The following is a 26,593-nucleotide window of genomic DNA, read 5'->3' on the forward strand; positions in this document are numbered from 1 at the left end:
CCGATACATGAACCAGCTGTCCCCCGAACAATAATAAATAACTGTCCCCGAATCATACCCGCAGCTGTATTATAACTATAATTAAAATAGGTTGTCTTTTTTATTGGGGTAAATAAGCAGAATAACACTAAATCCAACTGATACTGATACTGATACTAGGGAGGATACAAGGGCACAGGACTACAGTTTCATTGATATAATTGTCTCCGATTATTATCTTCTTTAAATATACAAACCGGATTGCTTTGAAGCAGGTGGCTAACAGCTCGTAACACACCCTAGAGCCAACACAAGTGACCTAACAAGTCTTAATTACAACGATTCAACGACACAAATAAATCATTTCGATATTAAGCCGGCATTGTGAGCGGGGCAGCTGCAGTGCGTGTGTGCCAATGACAGCGGGCAGATGGTCGTGAAAGCTGCGCGCCCGCAGGTAACGGATTCCGAGAACGCCAAATATAATTGCGCTACGGGGAATCGCTCTCTATGGCTATGCCATTCCGATTTGAGCAACCGACGCGCGTGGACGTGCTCATTGTTTTGTCGGAAGTGACTACCGGTGATAATAGATCATTGTTCGTGGCACATCTGTGGCCCAAGTGTTTCTCGGAATTTGTACCTGCGCCTAATTGCAAGGCATTGCCGCCCGAGAACTGTGCAGTAGTTCTATTCACTCTAATTCTATTCTACTTGTTCTATTCACTAAAATTTCTAAAATTCCTAGAATCGCTTCGGCCAATTTAGTGTTACCGACGCAGGGGCCTCGCCACAAGGCGAGCGCGTGTTTAAGTCCCGGGGCCGCCCCCCCCGGGCGAAAATCACGTAAAGATGGAGGAAAAACTTTTCATCGACTTCATTCGGGAAAAATATCCGTCAATCGCGCCCGAATTCGAAGCCTATAGGGCATCATTTGGTAATTATTCTCCCCCCGCATCTCTCGCCGCCGTCGCCAAACATGCCTCGCAGGCATGCCTCGCGTGCCCCGCCGCCGGTCCGTGTTCAAGCGCACGTACGCACGCCGCCGCCGTAGCGTCTAATGCCCCCGCCCCCGCTACCCCCGCGCCCGCGTCAATCACGTCAGTTTCGTCCGTCGCGACCTCAATAGCGTCTAGTTCAGGCTCCGATACCGAATCGGAGATGGACTTCGAGTCCGCGACTAGCCCTCAACCCGGAACCTCGGATGGGTTCCAAACTGTAACGCGCGGTAAAAAGCGTACTCGCGTCGTGGAGTCCCGGAGCTCCATGACGAAGCAAACCAAGTCCGCGACCGCCTCCCGACCGCAGGTAGTCGTAACGCCAGAGTCGGACTCCGCCCGCCGCGTAATCCCACCGCCGCGCCCAAAAACCGCGCCCGCGCCTAAAACAGTTGTCCCGCCCCCGCTGATACTCCAGGAGAAGTCAGCGTGGAATCGCGTATCCCAGGCCCTTCAGGCCAACAAAATTAATTATACCCATGCGCGTAACGTCGCGCATGGGATTCAGATTAAGGTCGCAACGCCGGGCGACCATAGGGCCCTCTCTGCTTACCTCCGAAAGGAGAACATAGGTTATCACACCTATGCTCTTCAGGAGGACCGCGAACTCCGCGTAGTGATACGTGGAGTCCCCAAGGAACTCGACATAGACTACGTAAAGGAGGATCTGATCGGTCAGTCCCTCCCAATAATTAGTGTGCACCGGATGCACAGCGGACGCGGCAGACAGCCGTACAATATGATTCTCGTCGCGCTAGAATCAACCCCGGAGGCAAAGAAAAGAATCTCATGTCTCAAAACGATATGCGGCCTCTCCGGGGTCACCATCGAAGCCCCCCATAAACGTGGTACTCCCGGGCAGTGCCACAGGTGCCAGCTCTATGGCCACTCAGCGCGTAATTGCCACGCGCGCCCCCGCTGCGTGAAATGCCTCGGCGATCACGCAACCACAGAATGTTCGCGTGTTAGGGAAACCGCGACGGAACCCCCAAGCTGTGTCCTATGCCTTAAGCAAGGGCACCCGGCAAACTACCGCGGATGTCCTAGGGCTCCGCGTAAACGCCTGAACCACCCAGCCCCCGAACCGTCGACCCAAAGACTTCGGCGCCTTCAGTGCCGAAACCAGCCTTCGTACCGGCTGCGGTTCCCACCGTCTCGGCGTGGAAAAAACCGCTGCCGTATACGAAGGAGGGAACACAAAACGTACCCCAGCTCCCGCCTGCGACACGTCACGCGCCTCAGCCCCTGCTTGCACCTCGCCCCGCGCCCGCGTACCGCCCCCCGCAACCCTCAGTCGTCAACGACTTCGCGCTCGTGCGCGACTTCGTCACCGCGGTAAACTTTGACCGTCTGCGATCGTTCGCAGATGCTATCCGTAGGTCGGTAACCCCCGAACAGCGGCTCGCGGCCGCTTTCGATCACATGGACGTCTACGAGTCCGTGTCTCGCACGTTATAAAAATTCTTTACCGGTAATCAATGGCGCAAAAAGGTAGAGAAAAACCGTATTCCCTTACGTTAGCATTCTACAATGCTAACGGACTCGCGCGGCAACGCGATCAAATTTTCGAATTCCTCCGCGATAATCTTGTAGATATTTTGTTAGTGCAGGAGACCTGTCTGAAGCCCTCGCGTCGTGACCCGAAAGTCGCGAATTACGTCATGGTTAGGAATGACAGACTCACCGCCTCCAAAGGCGGGACTGCCATTTACTATAGGCGGGCTCTGCACGTTGTTCCTCTCGATACTCCCTCGCTCTTACATATCGAGGCGTCAGTGTGCCGTATCTCGCTGACGGGACACCAGCCGATCGTCATCGCATCCGTTTATCTCCCCCCGGACAAGCCCCTCCTGAGCAGTGACATCGAGTCACTGTTTGGCATGGGAGACTCCGTCATCCTGGCAGGCGATTTAAATTGCCACCACACTAGGTGGAACTGCCATCGTACGAACGTTAACGGTAGGCGTCTCGACGCGTTTATAGACGACCTCACTTTTGAAGTAGTCGGTCCCCCAACTCCAACATGTTATCCGTATAACATCGCGCTCCGTCCGAGCACTATAGACCTGGCATTGCTTAGGAACGTAACTCTGCGCTTACGTTCCATCGAAGCACTGTCAGAGCTCGACTCAGACCACCGACCTGTCCTTATGCAGCTCGGTCGCCCTCACAACCCAGCCACTGTTACGAGGACCATGGTGGATTGGAATAAGCTGGGCACGTGCCTAGCCGAAGCCGCTCCGCCAATCCTCCCTTACGGCCCGGATTCGAATCTATCCCCCGAGGACACCGTCGAATCCATAAACATCATTACCGATCACATCTCTTCCGCGATCATTAGATCTTCAAAAGAAGTCGATGTGGAGGACAGCTTCCACCGCATCAGACTGTCCTCCGAACTTAGGAATCTCTTAAGAGTTAGGAACGCGGCAATCCGGGCCTACGATCGTCTTCCCACGCATTCAAACCGGATTCGGATGCGTCGTCTACAACGCGAAGTCCACTCCCGCCTAAGTGACGCGCGTAACGATAATTGGCATAGTTATTTAGAACAACTCGCGCCCTCCCACCAAGCATACTGGCGACTAGCTAGGACTCTCAAATCCGAAACTACCGCTACTATGCCTCCCCTCGTACGCCCTTCAGGCCAACCACCGGCATTCGATGACGATGACAAGGCTGAGCTGCTGGCCGATGCACTGCAAGAGCAGTGCACCACCAGCACTCAACACGCGGACCCCGAACACACCGAGTTAGTCGACAGGGAGGTCGAGCGCAGAGCTTCCCTGCCGCCCTCGGACGCGTTACCCCCCATTACCACTGACGAAGTTAGAGACGCGATCCACAACCTCCAACCTAGGAAGGCACCCGGCTCCGACGGCATCCGCAACCGCGCGCTAAAACTCTTGCCAGTCCAACTGATAGCAATGTTGGCTACAATTTTAAATGCCGCTATGACGCACTGCATCTTTCCCGCGGTGTGGAAAGAAGCGGACGTTATCGGTATACATAAGCCGGGCAAACCGACAAACGAAACTTCTAGTTACCGTCCGATTAGTCTCCTCCCGACGATAGGAAAAATTTACGAACGGCTCCTTAGGAAACGCCTCTGGGATTTTGTTACCGAGAACAAAATTCTCATAGACGAACAGTTCGGATTCCGCTCTAAACACTCGTGCGTACAACAAGTGCACCGCCTCACGGAGCACATCCTGATAGGACTAAATAGGCGTAAACAAATCCCGACCGGCGCCCTCTTCTTCGACATCGCGAAGGCGTTCGACAAAGTCTGGCACAACGGTTTAATTTACAAACTGTACAACATGGGAGTGCCAGACAGACTCGTGCTCATCATACGAGACTTCTTGTCGAACCGTTCGTTTCGATATCGAGTAGAGGGAACTCGTTCTCGTCCCCGTCAACTGACTGCCGGAGTCCCGCAAGGCTCCGCGCTCTCCCCGTTATTATTTAGTTTGTATATCAATGATATACCCCGGTCTCCGGAGACCCATCTAGCGCTCTTCGCCGATGACACGGCTATCTACTACTCGTGTAGGAAGATGTCGCTGCTTCATCGGCGACTCCAGATCGCAGTAGCCACCATGGGACAGTGGTTCCGGAAGTGGCGCATCGACATCAACCCCACGAAAAGCACAGCGGTGCTCTTCAAAAGGGGTCGCCCTCCGAATACCACTTCGAGCATCCCACTCCCTAATAGGCGCGCAAACACCTCCGCCGTTAGCCCCGTCACTCTCTTTGGCCAGCCCATACCGTGGGCCTCGCAGGTCAAATACCTAGGCGTCACCCTCGACAGAGGGATGACATTCCGTCCCCATATTAAAACGGTACGCGACCGTGCCGCGTTCATATTAGGACGTCTCTACCCTATGCTTTGCAAGCGAAGCAAACTGTCCCTCCGTAATAAGGTAACTCTCTACAAAACTTGCATACGCCCCGTTATGACGTATGCAAGCGTAGTGTTCGCTCACGCAGCCCGCACCAACTTGAAGCCCCTTCAGGTTATTCAATCCCGATTCTGCAGGATAGCCGTCGGAGCACCATGGTTCCTGAGGAACGTGGATCTCCACGATGACCTGGAGCTTGACTCTGTCAGTAAGTATCTACAGTCGGCATCGCTGCGCCATTTTGAGAAGGCGGCACGACATGAGAACCCTCTCATCGTAGCCGCTGGAAATTACATACCCGACCCAGTAGACCGAATGGTAAACCGTCGACGTCGCCCAAAGCACGTCATTACGGATCCTCCTGATCCATTAACGGTGCTCTTAGGCACCACAAGCACCGGTCACCGTCCTTGTCGAACCCGTCGCTTGCGACGAAGGGCTCGACGAGCGAACTAACCCATAGACACAGCCCACTGAGAAGATCCGCTGAGAAACTCAGTGGGCTGTGTCTATGGGTTAATTTGCTCGTCAAGCCATTCGTCGGCGACGGTGACCGGATAGCGTAAAAGTTAACTCAAATTTGTATGGATCGTTTGTGTACGTTTGTCGCTAGGGGCGCTGTTCCAATTGCAAACAAATTAGAGTTAACTTTTACGCTATCGAGAACGTTAAAAAACTCGCACTAAGCACATCTGCACCAACTCCATCCGCCACATGCCTGATATCAATTTGTTAATATGAATAGAAAGCGCTACTATACGTACTTCAACTATTTGTCGACTAAATTATCAGTCACATTGCAACTTTAAGTCAATTTAAATTTTTTTTTATACATGTAATTTATCTACATTAATTAAATATGTCAACAATGTAAATTTACTATTGTTGTTAAAAATAGTTAGCTACCAAGAATTCAAATGAATAACTAACTCCACAAAGACTGTGACGGGTAATGTAAATTGAAGTTTGTAGGAACGATGACATATATTTGTTCATTTATCACGAAACATTTAAACGTGAAATTGTCGCTTAATAGCTTCTCGCTATTCGCTATTTGAACAATGCTTTACAATATACCTAGGTACCTACATTTAGAATGACTTTATGTTGTACCTACCTTATCTACAAACATTTAAATATAAAAGATAATCATAATTAAAAAACCGCTATGAACATTAAGTACGTAATGGTGAAATTAAGTTTTAACTTTATGCAAAACTTTTAATATTCCGCAGACAATGCTTTTATTATTACTAGTGATGTGCAATACGCAATGATCACTACAGATTATCTAAACATATTCGAATATTCAACAATAGAACGGACACATCCCTGGTGGCGCTTGTGTGTTTTAAAGTTTCATTAGCATTAATAACTTTTGTATTGGCTGTTTAGTATTCTTTGCGGCACCGGTGGTCACGAGCACATGCAATTTTAGTTGATACTTTCGTTCCTAGAATTATTTGCATTATCTTACTACGAAGACGAAGTAAAACACAATGTTAAATTAAAGAAAAAATGTGTCAATGCTTTAAAAGATGTACTTTATTACTTATTGAAATATTATCTATTATAGCAGTAATTACGAATTGCTCTTATAAACAAACTTTGTCTTAATGTCTTAGGAGATCCACGTGAGCTTGGTTGAAAGTAATTAAAAGAGGGCAAATACATTTCAACTACCATTTGAAACAATCAACAATCTTCAACAAAATAGAAGATTTGTAGATAAGTGGCAAGCTATGACTGATCGATTAATAGAAGTCAGGGAACACTCAAAACTGCTGTGGTGAACAACGGTGATTATCAATAGCTGTGATCAACGGTGTTCGAATTGAAGATTATCACGTTGTGGATTATTAGTTTAAAAGGCATAAGGTCAATTGTTGGACTATTTTGAGTCTGTCTTGTCGATCAAGCTGAGTAAACGGTGCGTTGCCCGTAAGTTATTGGTAAACGTAATTAATCGTTATTAACTAATTATACCATATTACTTAATAACTAATTATACATAACTAACGCACTATTTTTTGTATTTGCGGAAAAGAAGTATGTTCGGTAAGTTAATCGTCAGTATACCTGATTTAAGTTCACAAAATTTCAAATCAAAGAACAGAGTAAGTGAACATAAAGAATAGTGGTATTTTATGCACACCTAGGTTTTCTGTTCAAAAACTTTAATGTTGAAAATTTTTATGTGAAAAAATTATATAACTGTATATTCACGTTAAAAAAACACAATTCTGATATTTTAAATGAACATGTTGATGGCATTTAATGAAATTTTTAGTTTAATGAATACAATAACAATAAATTCGAAATTTTAAACTAATAAAAAGAAATAAACTGAGTCAAAATTATTTCACCAAAATCTGTTGTTAGGACTTTTTTAGGAAACTAGAAGTTTCCACTAAAAAGCGGAAAAAAGTAAGCAGGAAAATGAGAGAAAATTTACAAGTTAAAATAAAATCTTGTACCATGGAAATTAGCACCAATTATGTATTACTTCAAAGTCAAAATCCACACCAAACTATATTATGTATACTACACTCCAAGAATTAATGTGACTCAATACGAAATTTAAACTTAGTTCGATTGTCCGAATATAGCAATAGGGATTTTTCGGTTTTATGCATTATCATAAAATCTAAAAATTATGTATGGCGAAATTATGTATTAAAAATGTCGTATGTAATAAATTATTATTACATTCCAAAAATCATGCCAAAACTCTCTTCAGTTACGTTATCAAAATATATAATCTTTTTTGCCTTTCTTTCTTCTACCTATGATATTATGTTGAACCGAGACAAATTCACCAATCTTATTATATTTTAACATTGCAAAAATTGCTAAAAGATACAGATAATAAATGAGTCCATAGCACGCTATCTGGTAGGTTGAACAACACTGTGAGATGTGACTATGGAGAGCGCTGAGCGGGAGCCCCCGAACACCGCAACTGGCCCCCGCCACCTCCGCAGAGCGTACTCTATCTATTCCGTTCATATTTTCTTTATAATGGCAGAGTCGTGCTGCGCGCTCGTCTCGCTTGTTTGTTATAAAATTGTAATAACTAGCGCGTCGCGTCGTGTTTTCTGTTCATTCCGTTTCATATCGTTACGAGAACAACTTGTGTCCTCGTTATCGAGGTACCTATTACAAATTTTGCGTCAGTGATACTACCAAATACTCGGTGCGTGACAGTCGGAAGAGTGCATCCCTAGTTCTCAAGTAACTAACGTAGTGTCTACTTTTTGAATTTTAATACAAACAATAACTTTCATTTTAAAAACAAAATTAATTACATAAAATGTTCATTGTGGAATGTAAATAGTTGAAAAAGTAAAAACAGAGGAATTCAGTGAATGTTCATGCTTTAAACATACAGTGCTGTGTTATTTTTACATGGAATAAACAGTGTGAGCCGTGGCCTCTGGGAATAAGGTGGGTGGATCAGACAACTGTCCACCGGAGAAAAAGCAAATGTGCTTAATTAAAAGGCGAGAGACAACAATAAGCCCATTAAATATGACTCTTGCAGCGCGAATTACCCCACAAAGTAAGTTTCAACGTTATTTAAATACGGTAAATTATTTTGACATTTTAATTAACAAGAATATTTTGATAAAAAATGTTATTTATATTATATGGATTTCTATGACTATTTCATAGATCTATATAATTAATAAAATATTTTTGAGTAAATAATAAATGCCTTTTACTAAATCTAAAAAATAATTAGCAAATTCGAGTGAAACTTGTTATCAGCGTTCACATTATGATATTATAGTGTGATATGAAGGCAAACATGCACACCATGTGTTGACAGCTGATAAGCATACCATAATAATATGAAAAATTAACGAAAAGTCCAAAAGGAGATCATGAAATAAATAAAAAAATGACACTAAACAATTTTTGTGACTAGTTCTTGTCTTTGGTCAAACAAAGGTCTCGATATCTAGACTCATTTTTATATCGTTGATTTAAATGAGCTTTTTCTGAAATTTCTCCATTGATCTAGGGGGAAGTCATAATTGAGAAGTATTGTGAATACCTCTTCTAGGGTCTAAGTTGATAGTTATGTTATTTACAAGTCTCTTGATACGTTATTTCTCTTGTCTTTTTGAATGGTGAATAAATGTATTACTTCATAATGAAATAGTTAAATCAGTGATTTTTTTTCAAATAAAAATATTACTCTTCAAAAATGCATGAATATGAAATTTCACTTGCATTTCATATATAAGTAAAAATTAAACACTATTCCTTGATATCACTTAGAAGTTTTAATTATTTGTTTTTTTTAAATATTATAATAATAAGAAAATCCTAAAACAAGTAATTTCCCTAGAAGTGGTTCGCTTTATGATTTTTAAAGGAGACTGATTGAAGATAGATCTATTCCAATCAATTGTTTTACTATCATAGAAGTTGACAATGAAATAAATAAACAAGTGTGTGAATCTCTGATAATAATACATAGTATAGTAATATTAAAATGGCCTTATGAAGTGAATCATTATTGGAAACCTTAAGTTGCTGCTATTGAAACAATCAATAAAAATAATCACCATTAGACAACCTTACACTTACCTGATCATATTTACATTAGGTGGCCACTTATAAATGCATTATTATGTCACTTAATAATATTGATAATTATATAACTAAGATATTATTGATAACAACAGCTTATTATGTCTTGATTTTATCAGGTATTTTGTTCATTCACCTTACCTGTGTTGATAAATATTTAATTTAAAAAAAGTTATATTATAATAATTCACAAAAAAAATTCAAGATAATGAGTTGTAATTGAAGTCTGTCTTTGTATTGTAGTCACACTGAAAAGTTTATGCTTAATAATCTTGTGCAAAAGAACAGGCAAAATAAATAACTTCGTGATCTATATAAATTTTCCTCCAAAGATGGTTAATATTCTCTCCATAATATGTAGGTTATTTTTTAACTACAACTTAATACTATTATATTATAGTGGAACAAGTGTTTTTCTGTAAAGGTTTCGTCCCTTCCTTTACTGTGATGATCGTTGTTTGATATAACATTAAAAAAAATCATTGATTGCTATTAAATTATTATTAGTATATATTTTTCACGGTCTGTGATATTTTTGTGGTAATTTCATTTACAAATTGCCTATTTTACAAATCAACTTTTTAAAAAAGGCCTAACTGGTACATATCGGTTTGACTACCCGTATACCCTAGCACAGCTGTAATTCATGAGACCGCATCCGTAGTAAAAAATGCATTTCAATAGTGGAATTTCTTCTTTGCAGATGCGTGCTTGGAAGTAGGTGTGCCTCTGGGTGGCTGGTCGTCAGGTGTGGCATGCTGTCCGAATTGCAGGCACCAATTGCGAGTATCACTCGCGCCGGCGTCGGGCAAGTGTCACGCGTTGCCGTCGCCGCACACGCCGCCTTTCACCGTCCCCCCAACGTATTGGCCACATTCGCCTTTGTACGCGCCGCCATCACCGATCGTACCGGCGCCTTACAATGATGAACTGAAGCGGCTTGCTGATACCCTCAGTGCGCTTAGGCTCTCTGGGTGGTACTACGATACTTTGAATTGGCAGGTATGTTTGAAATATTTTGCCTATGAACTTCTTTTTTCACTGTATTATACTTTTTGGGTAGTCCGAACTCACGGTCCGCCTAAGGTTATGATAAGATCAAAGACACTTAGCACTCATTCAGAAATTCTAAGATAAACTTAATAAAGTCAAACTAATTAGTGGGTGGGTAAAGTTATAGCAAGATTCAAATGGTTTTCTTTATATATATATATATATATATCATCTGAAAACTTAGGAAATGTTCTTGGTATCACTAAAATCGTATAACTTTGCAAATAACATGTTCTCGAGTAGGTATGTGCTAACACATTATGCTATATAAACAATGGAATCTTTTTTTAGATACATAGAGTATATAGATCCTAAGATTCTTCAATGACGTCGTTATCTGATAAAAATCCTCATATAAATATATTGCTCTATAACACGTAATGAAAGATCATTTGAGTTTTTTTTTTTAAATATAAATTTCAACACCGGTGTGGAACTTGAAATTATTTTTCGAATTTCGAATTTAAAATGTCTTCATTTATTCCAAATAGAATCATTATGCAACGGCGTCTATCTATGGATATTATGTAAATGATATATAATTTTATTTTTCGTTACTAAATCGTAGAAAAGTATTTGGAAATTTAAACAAAAATTGTGTCTTCGATACTTGCCCAATTAATTTCATACTAGATGATGAGCTTTTTTTTTGATAACGCCATCTTGTTGTGTCTTTTAGCGGTTAGTTGCCCTCAATTAAGAAAAATAGTATTATTATTCGCCAATAGATGTCGGGAAGAGGTTGATTATTGAAAATACGAATAAAACAACATTTTCTGAAAATAAATCGTAGCTAGATCGATTTATCGCCCCCGAAATCCCCTGTATACTAAATTTTATGAAAATCGTTGGAGCCGTTTCCGAGATTCAGATTATATATATATATATTAATATACAAGAATTGCTCGTTTAAAGGTATAAGATTTAGGTGTACATATTGTTCATTGCGCGGGGAAACGTTAGTGACACCAATCTTGAATAAGGCAATAACTATTTCTATCGAGCCAACCTCATGGCGTAATATTATAGAGAAAACTAAAAGATTTACTAAACCGTTTTTAAATTCAATGTCTTGAGTCGTATCGAATCACGCACAATATTAGGCAACAGTGTATTTAAACACATTACCGATGTACTGTTGTAGAATCATTTGAAGGCCTATAACGTAACGCAATCGTTTTCGAGCAAAACGTAAACAGTGTGTTTAGTGTGAGTTTTTTAACGTTCTCGATAGCGTAAAAGTTAACTCAATTTTCGTATGTAGTTGGAACAGCGCCCCTAACGGCAAACGTAGGCAACGATCCCATTACAGACAAAAATGAGTTAACTTTTACGCTATCGAGAACGTTAAAAAACTTGCACTAAGCACTCTGAAGCAGCGCTGATTGTTGCTAGTTTGAAACCAACAGAATAAAGCTTATAAAACGAATAAACGCACCTTATTTACACTGCAATAAAAATTTATAATACGTGAAGCAAAAACTTTGTACCCCTTTTTACGAATATTGCGCGGACGGAGGAGTATGAAATTTCTCACACTTATAGAGAATATAAAGAAGGTGTGCACAATGCTAATATTTTTTTAAAATAATGCATAAAAGATACTTTAAATCAATAAAGAAAACATTACACACACTACCATGTATTTGACACAAACATACATAAAAATTAACTCTTTGTTTACTGTCAATTGGGAAACTTTTGTTATTGTTTAAAGTCTGTGGTCGAATTGAAAATAGATTAATATTGTTTGTCTTTAATATAATTGATTTATAGATCAATATATATCACTATAGTGCAGTTTTGGCGAATACTGTGATGATATTATCGAATTATAATAGTGTTTGACAATAGAACCATAATAATGTTTAAACTTATAATTTCAATTAATTATAGTCGAGTTTCGACTACTGCGGGGCCACTAGTAAAAATTCAAATCACAGTTTTTTATATTATAGTAAACCAGTGAACTCACGTAAAGTACGGTAGACATTTTTCGAGTTTCTTAAGACGTTAGATGTTGAAACCCTTTTTCCAAGAAACTGCTTTGTGTTAATGCTATATAGATACTTATTTCAATATTTACTCATTCTCCTCAGGGAGCGAGAACATTGTTAAAAGACGCCAGTGTCGGAGCTTTTGTCGTGAGAGACTCTGGAGATAGAAACTTTATATTCTCACTATCGGTGCAAACCGAAAGGGGCCCCACATCCGTGAGGCTTCACTACGAAGAAGGATTCTTCAGGTAATTTTCATATGTCACCATTATGTAAGAGATGTTGATTTTGTTATAGATATGTTTTTTTATTTTTTATTGCTTAGATGCTCACAGACCACTAGCGTTAAGTGGTTACTGGAACCCATATACATCTACAACGTAAATGCGCCACCCACCTTGAGATATAAGTTCTAAGGTCTCAGTATGGTTACAACGGCTGCCCGACCCTTCAAACCGTAACGCATTACTGCTTCACGGCAGAAATAGGCGGGGTGGTGGTACCTACCCGTGCGGGCTAAATGTGCGAAAATATTTTACGGCAGATGCGTATTCGCAGAAGTTGAGTACTGACAAATGTGTTTCCTTTAAAGACGCGTTTATTTCATAATATATCGCGAAGGTCTCAGCGAATTTTGGTCAGTTTTCATTAGTGTAAAATATAAAAAAAAATGTTATTCACCTACTATTTTAAAACTATCTAAATCCATTTAAAGTCGCACACGAAAAACTCTTATCGGCAGATAACTGTTTCTAAACAGAAAAATTGATTTTTTTTTTATTTCAAACATAACTTTCGGGCGTTAACAAAAGGAAATAACACCATTAAATAACATTAAAGTACTTTTGTTGCGTAATATAATGTTACGTCAATACTTCCCGAAACCTGCGCGTCATTCGGTAGCGGACTCATTCAATTGCTGATCACGAAAAATTCCGGCCGAAGGTTTCCCGATTGAGTAAATTTCAGACAGAGCAGGCAAATATTTTAATGTCACACACGCAGTTATCATGTTCATTGACTATTCGTTAGGCAAAATTTTCCTCTTCGATTGGTTAAGTAAAATTTAGCAGACAGCTCGTTTGAGAAACAACATCCGCGTTTAGATTACTTATATTTTAATATGATAGAAACATTCGTTATTAATCGCTATTTCAGAGATAGATTAAGATAAATATGAGTTTACTGGTGGTAGGACCTCTTGTGAGTCCGCGCGGGTGGGTACCACCGCCCTGCCTATTTCTGCCGTGAAGCAGTAATGCGTTTCGGTTTGAAGGAAGATCTTAGAGCTTATATCTCAAGGTGGGTGGCGCATTTACGTTGTAGATGTCCATGGGCTCCAGTAACCACCTAACACCAGGTGGGCTGTGAGCTCGTCCACCCATCTAAGCAATAAAAAAAGGAAACATAGATTAGAATACAAAAATTTATTGAAACCACATAACTTACAAAAACCCAAATAACAAAAAAAATAACAGAAAAAATATTTATCACTTCAATAATGAGTGCTAGCGAACATTGAGATTCTTCTATCTAGGTTTTTTTTTACGTTAAATACGTAACAAATCCCGATATAGAATCTTTCGAGATAAAGACTATCAACTACCATAATATGTGGCTTTGGTACGACTACGGTTAAAATCTTTAAGGCAGTTATAATATATCATAATAAGTATATTTAACTAACACGTACTGAGAAACCTATTCGACGACGATGACTTTTATAATAAAAATCAAAATGAAATGTTTATAAGTTTGCGTCAATACTGATTGCAGGGCTTAATGTCAGAACGCACGGTATTAATCCTCCATCTTGTCTATGTTTGCTGTGAAGCAATCATGCATTATAACGTGAATAGTGGGACGATTGTTTCATAACACAAACTCAGACTTTCACCTCGTGCTTCAAACGAGACAGCGTACACATTAAGCTATTGTACATACAGTGTGCTTAGTGCGAGTTTTTGAACGTTCTCTATAGCGTAAATGTTAACTGAAATTTATTAGAACCTGGCCCTTAGCGGCAAACTTGGGCAAACGTTTCAACTCCATACAAATTTAAGTTAACTTTTACGCTATCGAGAACGTTAAAAAACTCGCACTAAGCACACTGGTTACGATTTTTAAAAAAACTGACAAATAAGTTGCGTAATATTTTCTATTTTAGGTTAGATTGTGACAGACCGTTGGCTAGGTACATGCCCCGGTTCAGATGCGTGGTGGAAATGGTGCAGCAGTACAGACGGGCGGGACAACACGGTGCGGCCGGTACGGTGTGGGTGGACCGCGAGGGGTGTCCGCACTCGCCGGTGCTACTCACCCATCCACTAAGGAAGAGCCCCCCATCTCTCATGCACGCGGCCCGCCTCGCTGTACACAAAGCCCTCGACTCCAACCCCCTCACTCCGAAGCTCTGGTGCGCTCCTAAACACAGGCTCCTCCCTCTCCCCTCCACTTTAATAGACTACCTAGGCGAATATCCGTACTCGATCTAACGCTTCGTCTAACATCGACAACTACAAGCGTATGTAACGCGCACCGAATAACTATCATAATATTATTTAATTTAATTTCTTTGTTTTGTACAAAATAAATCTTATATCTAGTACAGGTTGCTAGAAAGGGCCGGCTCCTATTATAATTATATCGATTAACATTATAATTTATATTAGTGATTTAATGTAATAAAAATAAGTATTGAATATGGGACTCAACTATGGTATTTAGTGAAATTTTACGCAATTTTTAAGCCAATTCTGTGTCTGTATATAGTGTTATTTAGAGGATGTTAGCGCAAGACTGATGCCTTTCAAGTCTATTGGAAGATCTTGACTCACTTCTCGTCTAGATTAGTTAGTCCTGTAAATAATTTGAGCATCTTATAAACCGTATGACCGTCTTGTACTTGTGGCGATTGAAGCTATAGTATTAAAAAAGTATTTAGTTAATTATACATTAAAAAAACTATTTGTAATAAAATTGCAATTTAAGAAATGAGGTATGTATATCATTTGTTTTTCTTCAAACTGTGCAAGATAGTCATGCGTTATGTTACATAAATAATGTAACAATAAAAAATCGAATCATTAGACCTTCTGCTGATATTATTATTTTAGCAAATTGTTCACTAATGCCTTATCTTGTCCATTGTCTTAAGCAATCATCACATTTATAGTAAATTAGTATATCAATTTATAATTATTTATTTCTCGTTTAATATTTAAGTTAGTTTCAACCTTTTTAGTTCTTTGTTCCTATATGTGTGGTCTGTCTGTCCTTTTCATTATTGGATTCAAATTTTTTTATCTCAACATGTCTCTTGTTTGAGAACAAATAAACTTGTAGTCTGTGAAATTATATTGATGTAAGCGTTTTCACTCATTAAACAATTTTTTTTGAAGTATAACCAACATTGTAGGAAAACAATCAAGACAGTTTTCATTTATATTATCAATGCTAATAAAATCAGTTTCCTTTGCACGGAAATGATTTTAATATGATTAAATTAGAATATCAAAGAACCAACATGCCGGTTTGCTCAGAATGTCTACTTAACATATTTTGGGTGGTAATATCAATCTAAATAAAATTGTCATGCGAAAATGTTCAATGTGTGATAATCCTTACATAAATACAAGTTAGAAATAAAAGTGCCATTCGTTAAATAAAAAATAACAATATATTTAAATGAATGTACGCAACTGTTTTTTGAGGCTGAATATGTAGAAAAAAAGATATCTATTTATTTAATAATCATATACTTGATTAAAATATGGATATAATTTATACAATTTATCTTTTTTGGTTCACAAACCAATAATTTATTTATTAAAAAATGTGTGCAAAAACAGAAAGTTTGTTTTACTAATTTTGTATAAAAATTAGACTAGGGGCATAGTTTATTTTTGTTAGGTGGGGGAGTATTGGCCAGTAATAAATATTATCATGTTGTTTGTAGAGGATGGCTTATAAATTATATTGAATAATCTTTGTATAATCTCATATAATAATGATGATGAGCTGTAATCCTAAAATCTTTTAAAACATTTTCACTTGTTATTTTTGACACAAGTGACATTGACAGCTTTCATAAATATTTTTAGCTTCCATTATTATTTAATTCTACTTTCTATTTTGAATCTGCTAACTCTGCTTTTATGTACAGTGTAAGACGGATTGCATAATAAGTACCAAATAGTACCATGATCCTTAAAGCTCGGCCTTCAAAAAGTAAAGTATAGCTTATAATCTATATTTATAATATCCTATGCTCGCTGAATCCATGTTATTTTTGTAACATTTTGTAAGGGAAGGGAAACTCTCCAATTAAATAAGTGGGACATAATAGTAGAACAAACTTATGTAGAGATTTACAGACTAATGTGTGTCGAGAAAACTGCAAAATATTTATATACGAAAAATGATAATATAAAATTACGTGTTAAATTTGTATTTTAATTTTTCATTATTCATTATTACCTATTGGTACGATAAAGCTATAAAAAGAAATAACACCCATTATTTATTACAACACTGGCAGTTTTTCGTTTCTTAAAAAGGTATTCTTCCGATAAGGGAGAATCATTCTCGGTATTAGGCATCCTTAACCCGTGACATTCACTTTTGGGATAAGTACCAGTGATCCTCTTATACTTAGTCTGGCCATAAATACTGTTACAATTAAAAATAAACAAAATATTACATTTGAATTTGGAATCTGTCATTTTTATATGATTGCTCATTGAGTTTTCTCATTTTGGCGCCAATACATTGTACAATATTTTGCAATATTAAAATGGAGTGGGTTGATAAAGAGAACCGAATCGCTGTGATTGCATTACAGTTACACAAAGTAGGTATGCAGACAAATGCAATTTTTAAAACTCTCCATACGCTTGGTATTAGTAAAATGTTTGTGTACCGGGCTATTAATAGGTGCAATGAGACCTCCTCTGTTTGTGACAGAAAAATATTGGCCGTCCTAGTAGTGTTCGTACGAAAAAGGTGGTCAAAGCAGCAAGGGAAAGAATTCGAAGAAATCCTGTCCGAAAGCAAAATATTTTATCTCTGGAGATGAAGACAGCACCTAGAACCATGTCGCATATTTTAAAAGATAACTTAGGACTTGCAGCCTATAAGAGACGTACTGGTCATTTCTTAACTGATAATTTAAAAGAGAATAGGGTTGTAAAATCGAAACAATTAATGACGCGGTACGCAAAGGGAGGTCATACAAAATTTTTGTTTACGGATGAGAAAATTTTTAGTATTGAGCAACATTTTAACAAACAAAATGACCGTATTTATGCTCAAAGCTCTAAGGAAGCTTCCCAATTAGTCGACAGAGTGCAACGTGGGCACTATCCGACTTCAGTGATGGTTTGGTGGGGTATTAGCTATGAAGGAGTGACTGAGCCATACTTTTGTGAAAAAGGTATCAAAACATCGGCACAAGTGTATCAAGATATCATTCTTGGGAAGGTAGTGAAGCCCCTTAACACCATGTTCAATAATCAAGAATCGTCCTTCCAGCAAGACTCGGCGCCAGGTCATAAAGCTCGGTCTACGCAGTCTTGGTTGGAAACGAACGTTTCGGACTTCATCAGAGCTGAAGATTGGCCGTCGTCTAGTCCCGATCTTAATCCGCTGAATTATGATTTATGGTCAGTTTTAGAGAGTACGGCTTGCTCTAAACGCCATGATAATTTGGAAGTCCCTAAAACAATCCGTACGATTGGCAGTGAAACATTTTCCCATGGGAATAGTGCGTACTTCTATTGATAACTGGCCTCAACGTTTAAAGGACTGTATTGCAGCCAATGGAGACCACTTCGAATAAGCTTTTTATACTTTAAATTGTTTTATATTTATGTATTAAACTAACACACTGTAAAAGTATTAAATGTTATTTGCAATAGATTTTTTTTTCCGTTGTAACAGTATTTATGGCCAGACTAAGTACATTGTGGAACTGGTTCATTGAGTTCATTCACTCGGAGACTCGCCCCAGAGAGCTCTCCACTTCGGACACAAGTTTTGATCGTCTCTCACCACGCTCCGAGAGAGACTCTGATGGCCGATATATTGCACATTCCCCGTGCCGTCATCCGCATAGTAATGCACGCCATCAATAGACAGCATGTCATTGATATACAGGATAAAAAGCGTGGGGGAGAGCACCGAACCGTGGAACGCCAGCGTTAATGGTCATGGTATCGGAGTAGTCAACGTCTAGAAGAACGACCGTGATGCTCCACCCATCCAAAAGCTTGCAATCCACTTGCAGAGTCCCTCGAGGATTCTGTAAGATGGTAGCTTTAACAGAAGTGCCCTGTGCCAGACCCTGTCGAAGCCCTTCGCGATATCTCACAGCGAGAGCTTTGCCCTTGCTCTCCAAGGCTTCAGCCCACCCGTGAGTAAGGTATACAAGAAAATCGCCAGCTGTGACGGAAACCGTAATGTCGGTCACTGATCAAGTCACTGTTCAAGATACTTCAGGAGTAGTATATTTATTATTCGCTCCATCACTTTGGAAAGCAAGGAAGTTATCGCGATAGGCCTATAGCTCGATGAGTCCGACCGGTCACCCTTCTTGGGTATAGGGTGGACGTGGGCGGACTTCCATGAAGACGGAACCCTGTTAGTGCAATAAGAGAGGCGATACAAACGCGATATCACAGGTGTCAGCTCACGGGCGCACATTTTCAAAACCACTACGGAATGCAGTTTTTTATAGTGCCCTTGTAGGCAGACGAGCATACGGCCCACCTGATGGTGAGTGGTTACTGTTGCCTATGGACTTTAGCAATGTCAGGGGCAGTCTGGTCCACTCGACTTATGGACGTCTAGGAGTCGGAGCTCCCGCCTAACTGCACATTGTGTGAAGCAGATCTCCGGCAGGTAGCTATGACACCGGGGGATGTTCAATGGTGTGGCACCCCCGTCGTCCACAATCGAGTTCGAGGTGAAGAGTTTGATTAGAAGTTCAGCCTTCTCTTTCGCACTATGGGCCAGACTGTCATCGAACTTGCGCAGTGGTGGGAGACTAGGCCTGCAAAAGTTTCGCTCTGCAGCTTTGGCGAACGACCAAAAAGCCCGGCTCCTAGAGAGATAGCTCTTTATTCGCTCGTCAACTTTAGCAACGTGCTCCAACTTCGCCCTGGCAATAACCTTCTTGTAGGACCCATGTTCTTACATAATTATATGGAAGAAAACGGTAATGTGAGGAGGGGGCGGCCTTAAAATACTTGGACAGACTATATGGAAGACGACATTCGAGAGAACGGGGCGAGTGCAGAGATGACGTATGATAGGCCTGAATGGATAAGAGGCCATGTTGCGCCCACCCCTTACAATGTGGGGTTTGGGCAAGAAAAAGAAAAATGAAGACAAATTGATTAGTTGTTCGGCTCATTTAATAGAAACATTTGAAAACGTATTGACACATGAATATTACAGATTTCCATTTTGTAGCTATTAGTGGTTTCTCATAAAATCTTATAGTGCATCAAGAAATCAGCAAACCAAATAGACATTGGTCAGCTTTCAAACAAGTTTTTTTACCGCGTGGAAAGGGTTTGAATTTTTTGTAATTGCATTAATAAGTGAACGGTTGTGTCCTTCTGGTATGCAGTTATCGGAACTCAAGAATGTCATAAGAATGTTTAAAGCAGAAATAACCTTCGCTTTACTTTCATCTTTGATCTATTTTAGTCAACTGTTAAGTAAAAAAGTGGACTTTTTGGCGGGAACGCGAGGAGTGAAGTTCTATGATTTGTTTTATTTTGTCTATTTAGTGTTTCTTCAGGTTTAAATATGTAATAACAGTGGTTTATTAACTGTTTAGCATCTGTCAAAGTGCACAAATGTGCAAAATGAAGCAAGCAAGCCGCTGAACGTAGCTTCTTGGGATCCTCCAAAAAAATTTCTGCTGAAAAAAACTAAGTAAATGATCACCATTTTACTGAGATTATATTTCATCCCATACCATCTCATTTCAGTTCATGCCATGTTTCATATTAATCAACTTCATTTTATTTCATAATATTATCTTTCATGTAAAAAAAGTTTTCATTAAAATTAAAATAAGACTTGACCTAAAGGTCTTAGTTACCAGGCCATAACATCCCTTAAAAAAACTTTAGTTTTTTTAAGGCTGCTTGAGTGTTTTTTAAAACACTCAAGCAGCATGACCAGATTTAGTAGATTTCTACTTTTATGGTAGATTTTTAGGTACTGGCAACAGAATATAGTATGTAAAAATTATTTGGTATATTTTAGTAGAATTCACGCTTTTCCGTTATTCTAGTACTTTTTGGCATATAGGATAAATTTGGGGTATTTCTCCTTTTATCGAATGGATTGTAACTATTTAATTTTCTTTCTTTTTACTGGTGGTAGGACCTCGCGTGAGTCCGCACGGGTAGGTACCACCACTCTGCCTGTTTCTGCCGTGAAGCAGTAATGTGTTTCGGTTGGAAGGGTGGGGCAGCCGTTATAACTATACTATAAGACCTTAGAACTCATGCCTTAGGGTGGGTGGCGCTTGTGTTGTAGATGTCTATGGGCTCCAGTAACCACTTAACACCAGATGGACTGTGAGCTCGTCCATCCCTCTAAGCAATAAAAAAAAGAAAAGTTTCATTACCATTCGTGCCGTGAAACACAACACAGATATATTTAATTTTCTTGTCATCTAATTTATTGTTAACTTCTAGTACGACGTCTGAAGCTTTTATGGTGAATAAATTTTGGAATGGAGTCAGCCACATCTGTGATGCGAATAGCAAACCAAAGTATGGCAATTTGTCCTGATTTGTGAAGCAAATGATGATACTACTTTTGTCAAACGCCAAAATAGAAAGAATAAATTCTAATATTAATAGGATTAAAAATCAAGATCGAAATCGATATAGTAATAAGAATGTTGCTGCAATAATGCACAGAAAAGAGGGGCTACGACAATAGTAATTAATGGCGGTTTCTTTGTTAATTTTATTATTTTATCGTTTAATCAAGGAAACATTCGTGTTTTTACGTCATAACACGACAGCAAAAAAGTTTAATAGATTTTTTTTGTATTTTCTCGTTCTCTTTTGGTACAATTCAGTATCTTTTAACCTCCACAAGCAGTAGATTCGTCAAATGAAATCTGGTCACGCTGGTCTCACTCAAGTGTCAGACTGTTTTGGCCTAAAGGTAGGTAGGAAGTAGGTTGGGCCTAAAAAAAAAAAGTGTCAGACCATAGATTATACACTTAATATATTCAATTCTGTCAGTGTCATGTTAAGCAACATATTCAAGTGTCAGAGAATTATTGATTTTTACTTATTTATCAATTAAAACTGAACAAGTTAACAATAGATAAAAACCAAGCACTAATCAACAACCATGTAACTAAATAGAACACAAGCTATTTAATATAAAAGTGCGCCATGACTACGAATGGGAATAGTGCCAACTACGCACCTCTCAAGCAAATACTATCGGAATCAGAGTCAGAAGATGACAACAAGTTGGAAAATGCAGTTCAAGCCGGCGACGGAAGAAATATGGATTTCAACACCGGTCTGTTGGTATCTAGGAATAGCATGAGTGACATGGACGATTTTAACAGCAACCTTAACACTATGGAGAGCACCATGGATAATGTGAGCTTCCTACAATCCGATATGTCCAGCAAATTATCAACACCACGAAGATTCGCGTTCATCACTTCAATTCTTCTGTGTATTATTGTCATAATCGTGTTCTTGTGGGGTATACCTTGTTCTGATTTCGGTAGCTGCCCAGGTGCTGAGTGGCAGGACAAAACAACTAGCTGGGAGTTTCCTTACGATGAAGTTGAATTGTCAGGAGCGGTGCAGGTCGTTGACGGTGCAATCCCGTTTACTAAAAACTTAATTTTTATTTATCGTGGGAACCACATGAGAAAGGATTCACCTAATGATGATAATGTGAATGGAGTATTGTTGATTGTTGGAAACACAGGTAAAGTGGGATGGTACACTCGTGAGAGTAGAATACCAACTGAAATCAACTGTCATTTGATTGATGTAAACAATGACAAGATTAAAGATTGTATTGTCTCTGGTTCGGAAGGTTTACTTGCCGCTATTAGCCCTCTTGCAGGTACTTACTATTGGTACATGCATAAACAAGGTAAAGTACTTAGCAATATAGCTGCAATTGATTTCCCGATTGTAATGAAAGATATGGATAAAGATAATGTGAGCGATTTGCTTACAGTTGCTACTGTTTACCCAAATACTAATCATAATTCACTACTAGTCATATCAGGTGCAACAGGTAACATCATTGGAGAACCTCTTGTAATGAATGATTGCTTGACAGTTAAATTGATTTCAGTCTCTGAAACAATCTCATATATTTGCAAGAATGGTGCTACAGAAGCTGTAAGGGACAAAGAATATTCAGTGTTGTATAAAAAACTGGTGACCGTTGAGCATGCAAATCATACTAAGCATGCGAAGCCAATTAATAAAAAAGTTAACATCAATTTTAAGAAAAGTATTGGAAATACCCGTGTTCTATATTCAAACGGTCCAGGCAAACTAATTGTTGAAAATTCTGGAGAATGCCCTGATTCATGTAAAGTGAATTTAACTTTATTGCTGGACAGAAACGGCAGCAGTACAGTCAGCTGGGAGTACACAGCAAATTATGTGTTTGCAATGAAACCAAGTACTTTTGCTTTCGCCAATTCTATACGAGGTTTTGTATTGAAATTATGACAGTGGAATAGTGCACACTTAGCAAGTAGTGCACTGAAAGCCAAAGAAATAAGATACAATATACAGAACCAGAGCCCTAAGGATCCATATGAAGCGTTTTATTACCGACCAGCAGTAAATGTTGACTCAATAACATCATTTGTTAGGTACCCTAACTTTACAGTCTATGATATATCTGAGAGAATTGTGTTAGTCTCTTTTGATAGATTACAGACACACAATGTGAATGTGAGTCAAACTGATCTAGTGCAGATATGTCTACGTGGGCCGGTAGACAAAAATTCACAGTTACCACTATGTCAGCCTGACTTAGAATATCAAGAACAATCATTAATGATTGCTGATCTGGACAGTGATCACTCACACGAGTTAATATCTTATTATAGCACATTTGCAGCACCTGAATCAAATAATGCAAAAAATTCAAACCCAAATGATTCTTGGCACTTAACTTCTGTTGTTAGAGTAATTAGGTTAGAATCTGAATTACCAAAACTGTTTGTAGCTGATATGTAATCATAATCTTTTGGATATTAGATGTGAATGCCAAATGTTCGCTGTAAATTATATGGCACCAGATATTTCTAAGACTAGTCATTAATTTTAATTATTATTAGTGGTTTTCTTGCCTGTGTGTTCAATGTTTAGCACTAATAGTTAAATACTAAGTTTTTACTGGTTAGGTTGTGTGGGGAGTCTCAGCATGGGTTGTTACTACTGTTCAACCTATTTTTGATGTGAAGCAAATCATGTATTTTGGTTTGAAGGGTTGCCAGTTGTGGTTGTTATCCTGTGGGTGGGTGTAAAAACCTTTTAAGACTCAATGGTCTTTGTATGCCTTTCTTGTTCTCTCTCCATAAATATTTGTAATCATTAACCTAGTTCATAAAAGAGTCCGCCAGCTTCCTTAGTTTGTTGAATGCTTGAGATTATGAATTTGATGAACCAGGGCATTACCCCGTCATCCACCAGTGGCCACTGCTATGCACATAGTTCGAGACTGGTGTAGAAAACTGCATAAAAGACTAACCAAATGTGTAGTTAATAATTAGTTATGTTTCTGCACATTTTGTACATATAGCAAAAAAGGCCTGTAGTCTATGTTGAATACAATGAAATTGTATTTTGATGTATATAATATTTAAAAAAAATTATTGCCCTTCTAGGCCAACGAGTATATGGCCCACCTGATGGTGAGTGGTTACCGTCGCCCATGGACTTCAGCAATGCTAGGGGCAGAGCCAAGCCGCTGCCTATCGCAAAATATTCAGTAATGCTCCTTTTAGTTTACATTATTTCAGGCATAAGCTTTATATTGGCCTTTATGAGTCTCAGTATCATCTCCCATTACCCCCTATCTCATATTTGTCTTCAGCCACATTAGGTAATGTCATTTTAACTACTCATCACTTCTGTCCATCCTATATGCATGTTCACGCGTTGATAAAATGAGCAGTATTTTATGTATAAGTATAAACTATAACTATTCTCTTAAAACAATTTGACCTAATCAAATCAGGGTTAGACTTCACTAATCATAAACTCATTGTTTTATTATAATACTCAGCATTGTACCTAGTTAAATGTGTTGATCCTAATTAATGTTGAGTTGTTTAGTAACAAATTTTAAAATATTTAAGCTAGTGCTACATTATTAGTTTTCGAATTTTTGTATGTGAACATTTTCAGTGCTAAATGTAATTAGCGGTGCCTTAAATTAGATGTATGTGGAACGTGCTCCGCGGTTTCACCCGCGTTAAATTTTTAATTCAGAAATAATTACACATATTCCGTTTTGAGAGAAGTAAATAACATTCTGATGAATAAAGCAGTCATAAAGAGTCGTTTATTTTAGCGGATACCGTCGTTGTCCTGGATATTTATTTCATTTATTATCAAAAAAGTATGCTTTAAATCCAGTTAAAAACAATCTTTGTGTGAAATTAAATCCAAATCTATTTAGGCATTATTGCGTGATTACGTACAACCGTGCAAGCTCACATTTATATAATATGTATAGGTATTACTATTAGTTTAAGTAGTATAAAGTTATTGTAACCCTAAAAACATGTATTATATTTGCTTCAAAATAAAGTTATCGAGAATATCATTTTCTATTGTTTTTAATAATTTTCATTAAAATTTAACCAAGTAATTTGCATGTATGGAGAAAATGTATCTTAACAATCATTGATATATTAAAATATATCAATGTTAACAACAGGTATAGTAATCGGCAAACTTCTTGAGCAAATGACCTTGACTGCGCAGAACCGAATTTTAGATCACTTTGGTGGTGAGGGTGAGGCGCGACGGCAGGGGAAATCGTATCGAGCGCGTTATTGGTAGATCAGTCGAGCCTTGCGTCCCGCACCACGCCCTCATTCCGCTTGCTCCCAAAAGTACGCTTGCGTACAGTGGAAAGTCTATCGTTATTAATCGTTAAGTTATTTGTTATAATTGCTTGTGGACTTTGTTGCCATTGCTATTTGTTGAGTGTTTGTTGATTTTTTATAAAACATACACTATGCCGTGACAAACTGGTGTAGTACTTAAAAGAAAGGGTAGAAAATTTGTGTACGATGTATATTGCTTCATTATAAAACAGGGGAAGAATGATATGGAAAAATTAAAACAGACTTCGGAAGCAACAAAAACATCAGTGAGTACTGTTAGGTGCATTATTAACGAAGCTAAAGGCTCTGGCTTGCTCGCCGTGTTTCGGACTCCGGGTAAGAAAAGATCAGGGAAGAAGAAAGTTACCGGAATGGATAGTTTCGTTCAATCTGTAATAAAAAGATGTAATCGTAATAACTACATAACAAGCAGCGAAACTCCGTACCGTAGAAAGGCTTCGAAAAATTTAAAGAAGATATAAATTTTAATGGCTCGGAATGAAGCTTACGACGAATTATGAAAGAGCTAGGCTTCAGATGGAAGAAAAGAACAGAAAATAATCGGAAGCTGGTAAATGAAAAAAGTAACATTCGATTACTACGAATCGAATATCTTCAAAAAATAATTAATTATAGACAAAAAAGAAGACCGAATCGACCGAGTTGTAAACTACGCCGATGAGCCCTATGTCGACTCATCACGATACTAGCGACTCGGGTGATGAAAACAGTGATGATGACGATGGTCAAGATAATGATAACGAAAAAAAAATTACAAATACCAGCTTCGCTTCAACTGAACCAAGACCTGGCAACAGCTCTAGTTTTGACTTAATAGAAGGAATATCTATTTTACCCCAAGATTAAATTATTACAATTATTAACCTATATGTTTTGTTGATGTTCTAA

The 26,593-nt window shown here is 38.8% G+C and overlaps 3 protein-coding genes across 5 annotated transcripts in view; all 3 read left to right on the forward strand.

Annotated features, from left to right (window-relative positions):
* Positions 1-16,980, forward strand: part of SOCS2-12 (protein) — a 34,136-nt gene extending 17,156 nt beyond the window's left edge. Inside the window, exons 1-4 of one of the 2 annotated variants that reach the window (XM_028187968.2) lie at positions 7,899-8,444; positions 10,188-10,486; positions 12,637-12,782; positions 14,702-16,980. In XM_028187968.2, coding sequence (XP_028043769.2) covers positions 8,369-8,444; positions 10,188-10,486; positions 12,637-12,782; positions 14,702-15,029 — 849 coding nt within the window. In that variant the 5' untranslated portion in view covers positions 7,899-8,368 and the 3' untranslated portion in view covers positions 15,030-16,980. Of the gene's footprint in view, positions 1-7,898; positions 8,445-10,187; positions 10,487-12,636; positions 12,783-14,701 lie in introns of those variants that run through there. The other variant, XM_028187969.2, reaches the window with a different exon arrangement.
* The window catches only part of LOC114253338 (nudC domain-containing protein 3), a 386,657-nt gene continuing 367,062 nt past the window's right edge, over positions 6,999-26,593 (forward strand). For both annotated transcript variants that reach the window (XM_089734316.1, XM_089734315.1), the window contains exon 1: positions 6,999-7,022. The gene's annotated coding sequence lies outside the window, so the exon portion shown is untranslated. The remainder of the gene's footprint in view (positions 7,023-26,593) is intronic.
* On the forward strand, positions 21,802-25,398 carry LOC114253331 (protein FAM234A). The gene has a single exon (XM_089734311.1). It carries the CDS (start codon positions 21,969-21,971, stop codon positions 23,286-23,288), a length of 1,320 nt encoding a protein of 439 aa, XP_089590437.1. The 5' UTR covers positions 21,802-21,968; the 3' UTR covers positions 23,289-25,398.

This window comes from Bombyx mandarina, chromosome 17 (assembly GCF_030267445.1).
Source record: "Bombyx mandarina strain Sakado chromosome 17, ASM3026744v2".
Classification (NCBI taxonomy): Eukaryota; Metazoa; Arthropoda; class Insecta; order Lepidoptera; family Bombycidae; genus Bombyx; species Bombyx mandarina.

Bases quoted from the DNA above. Each gene is read 5' to 3' on its own strand.
- LOC114253331 (XM_089734311.1), top strand. From the start codon at position 21,969: ATGACTACGAATGGGAATAGTGCCAACTACGCACCTCTCAAGCAAATA.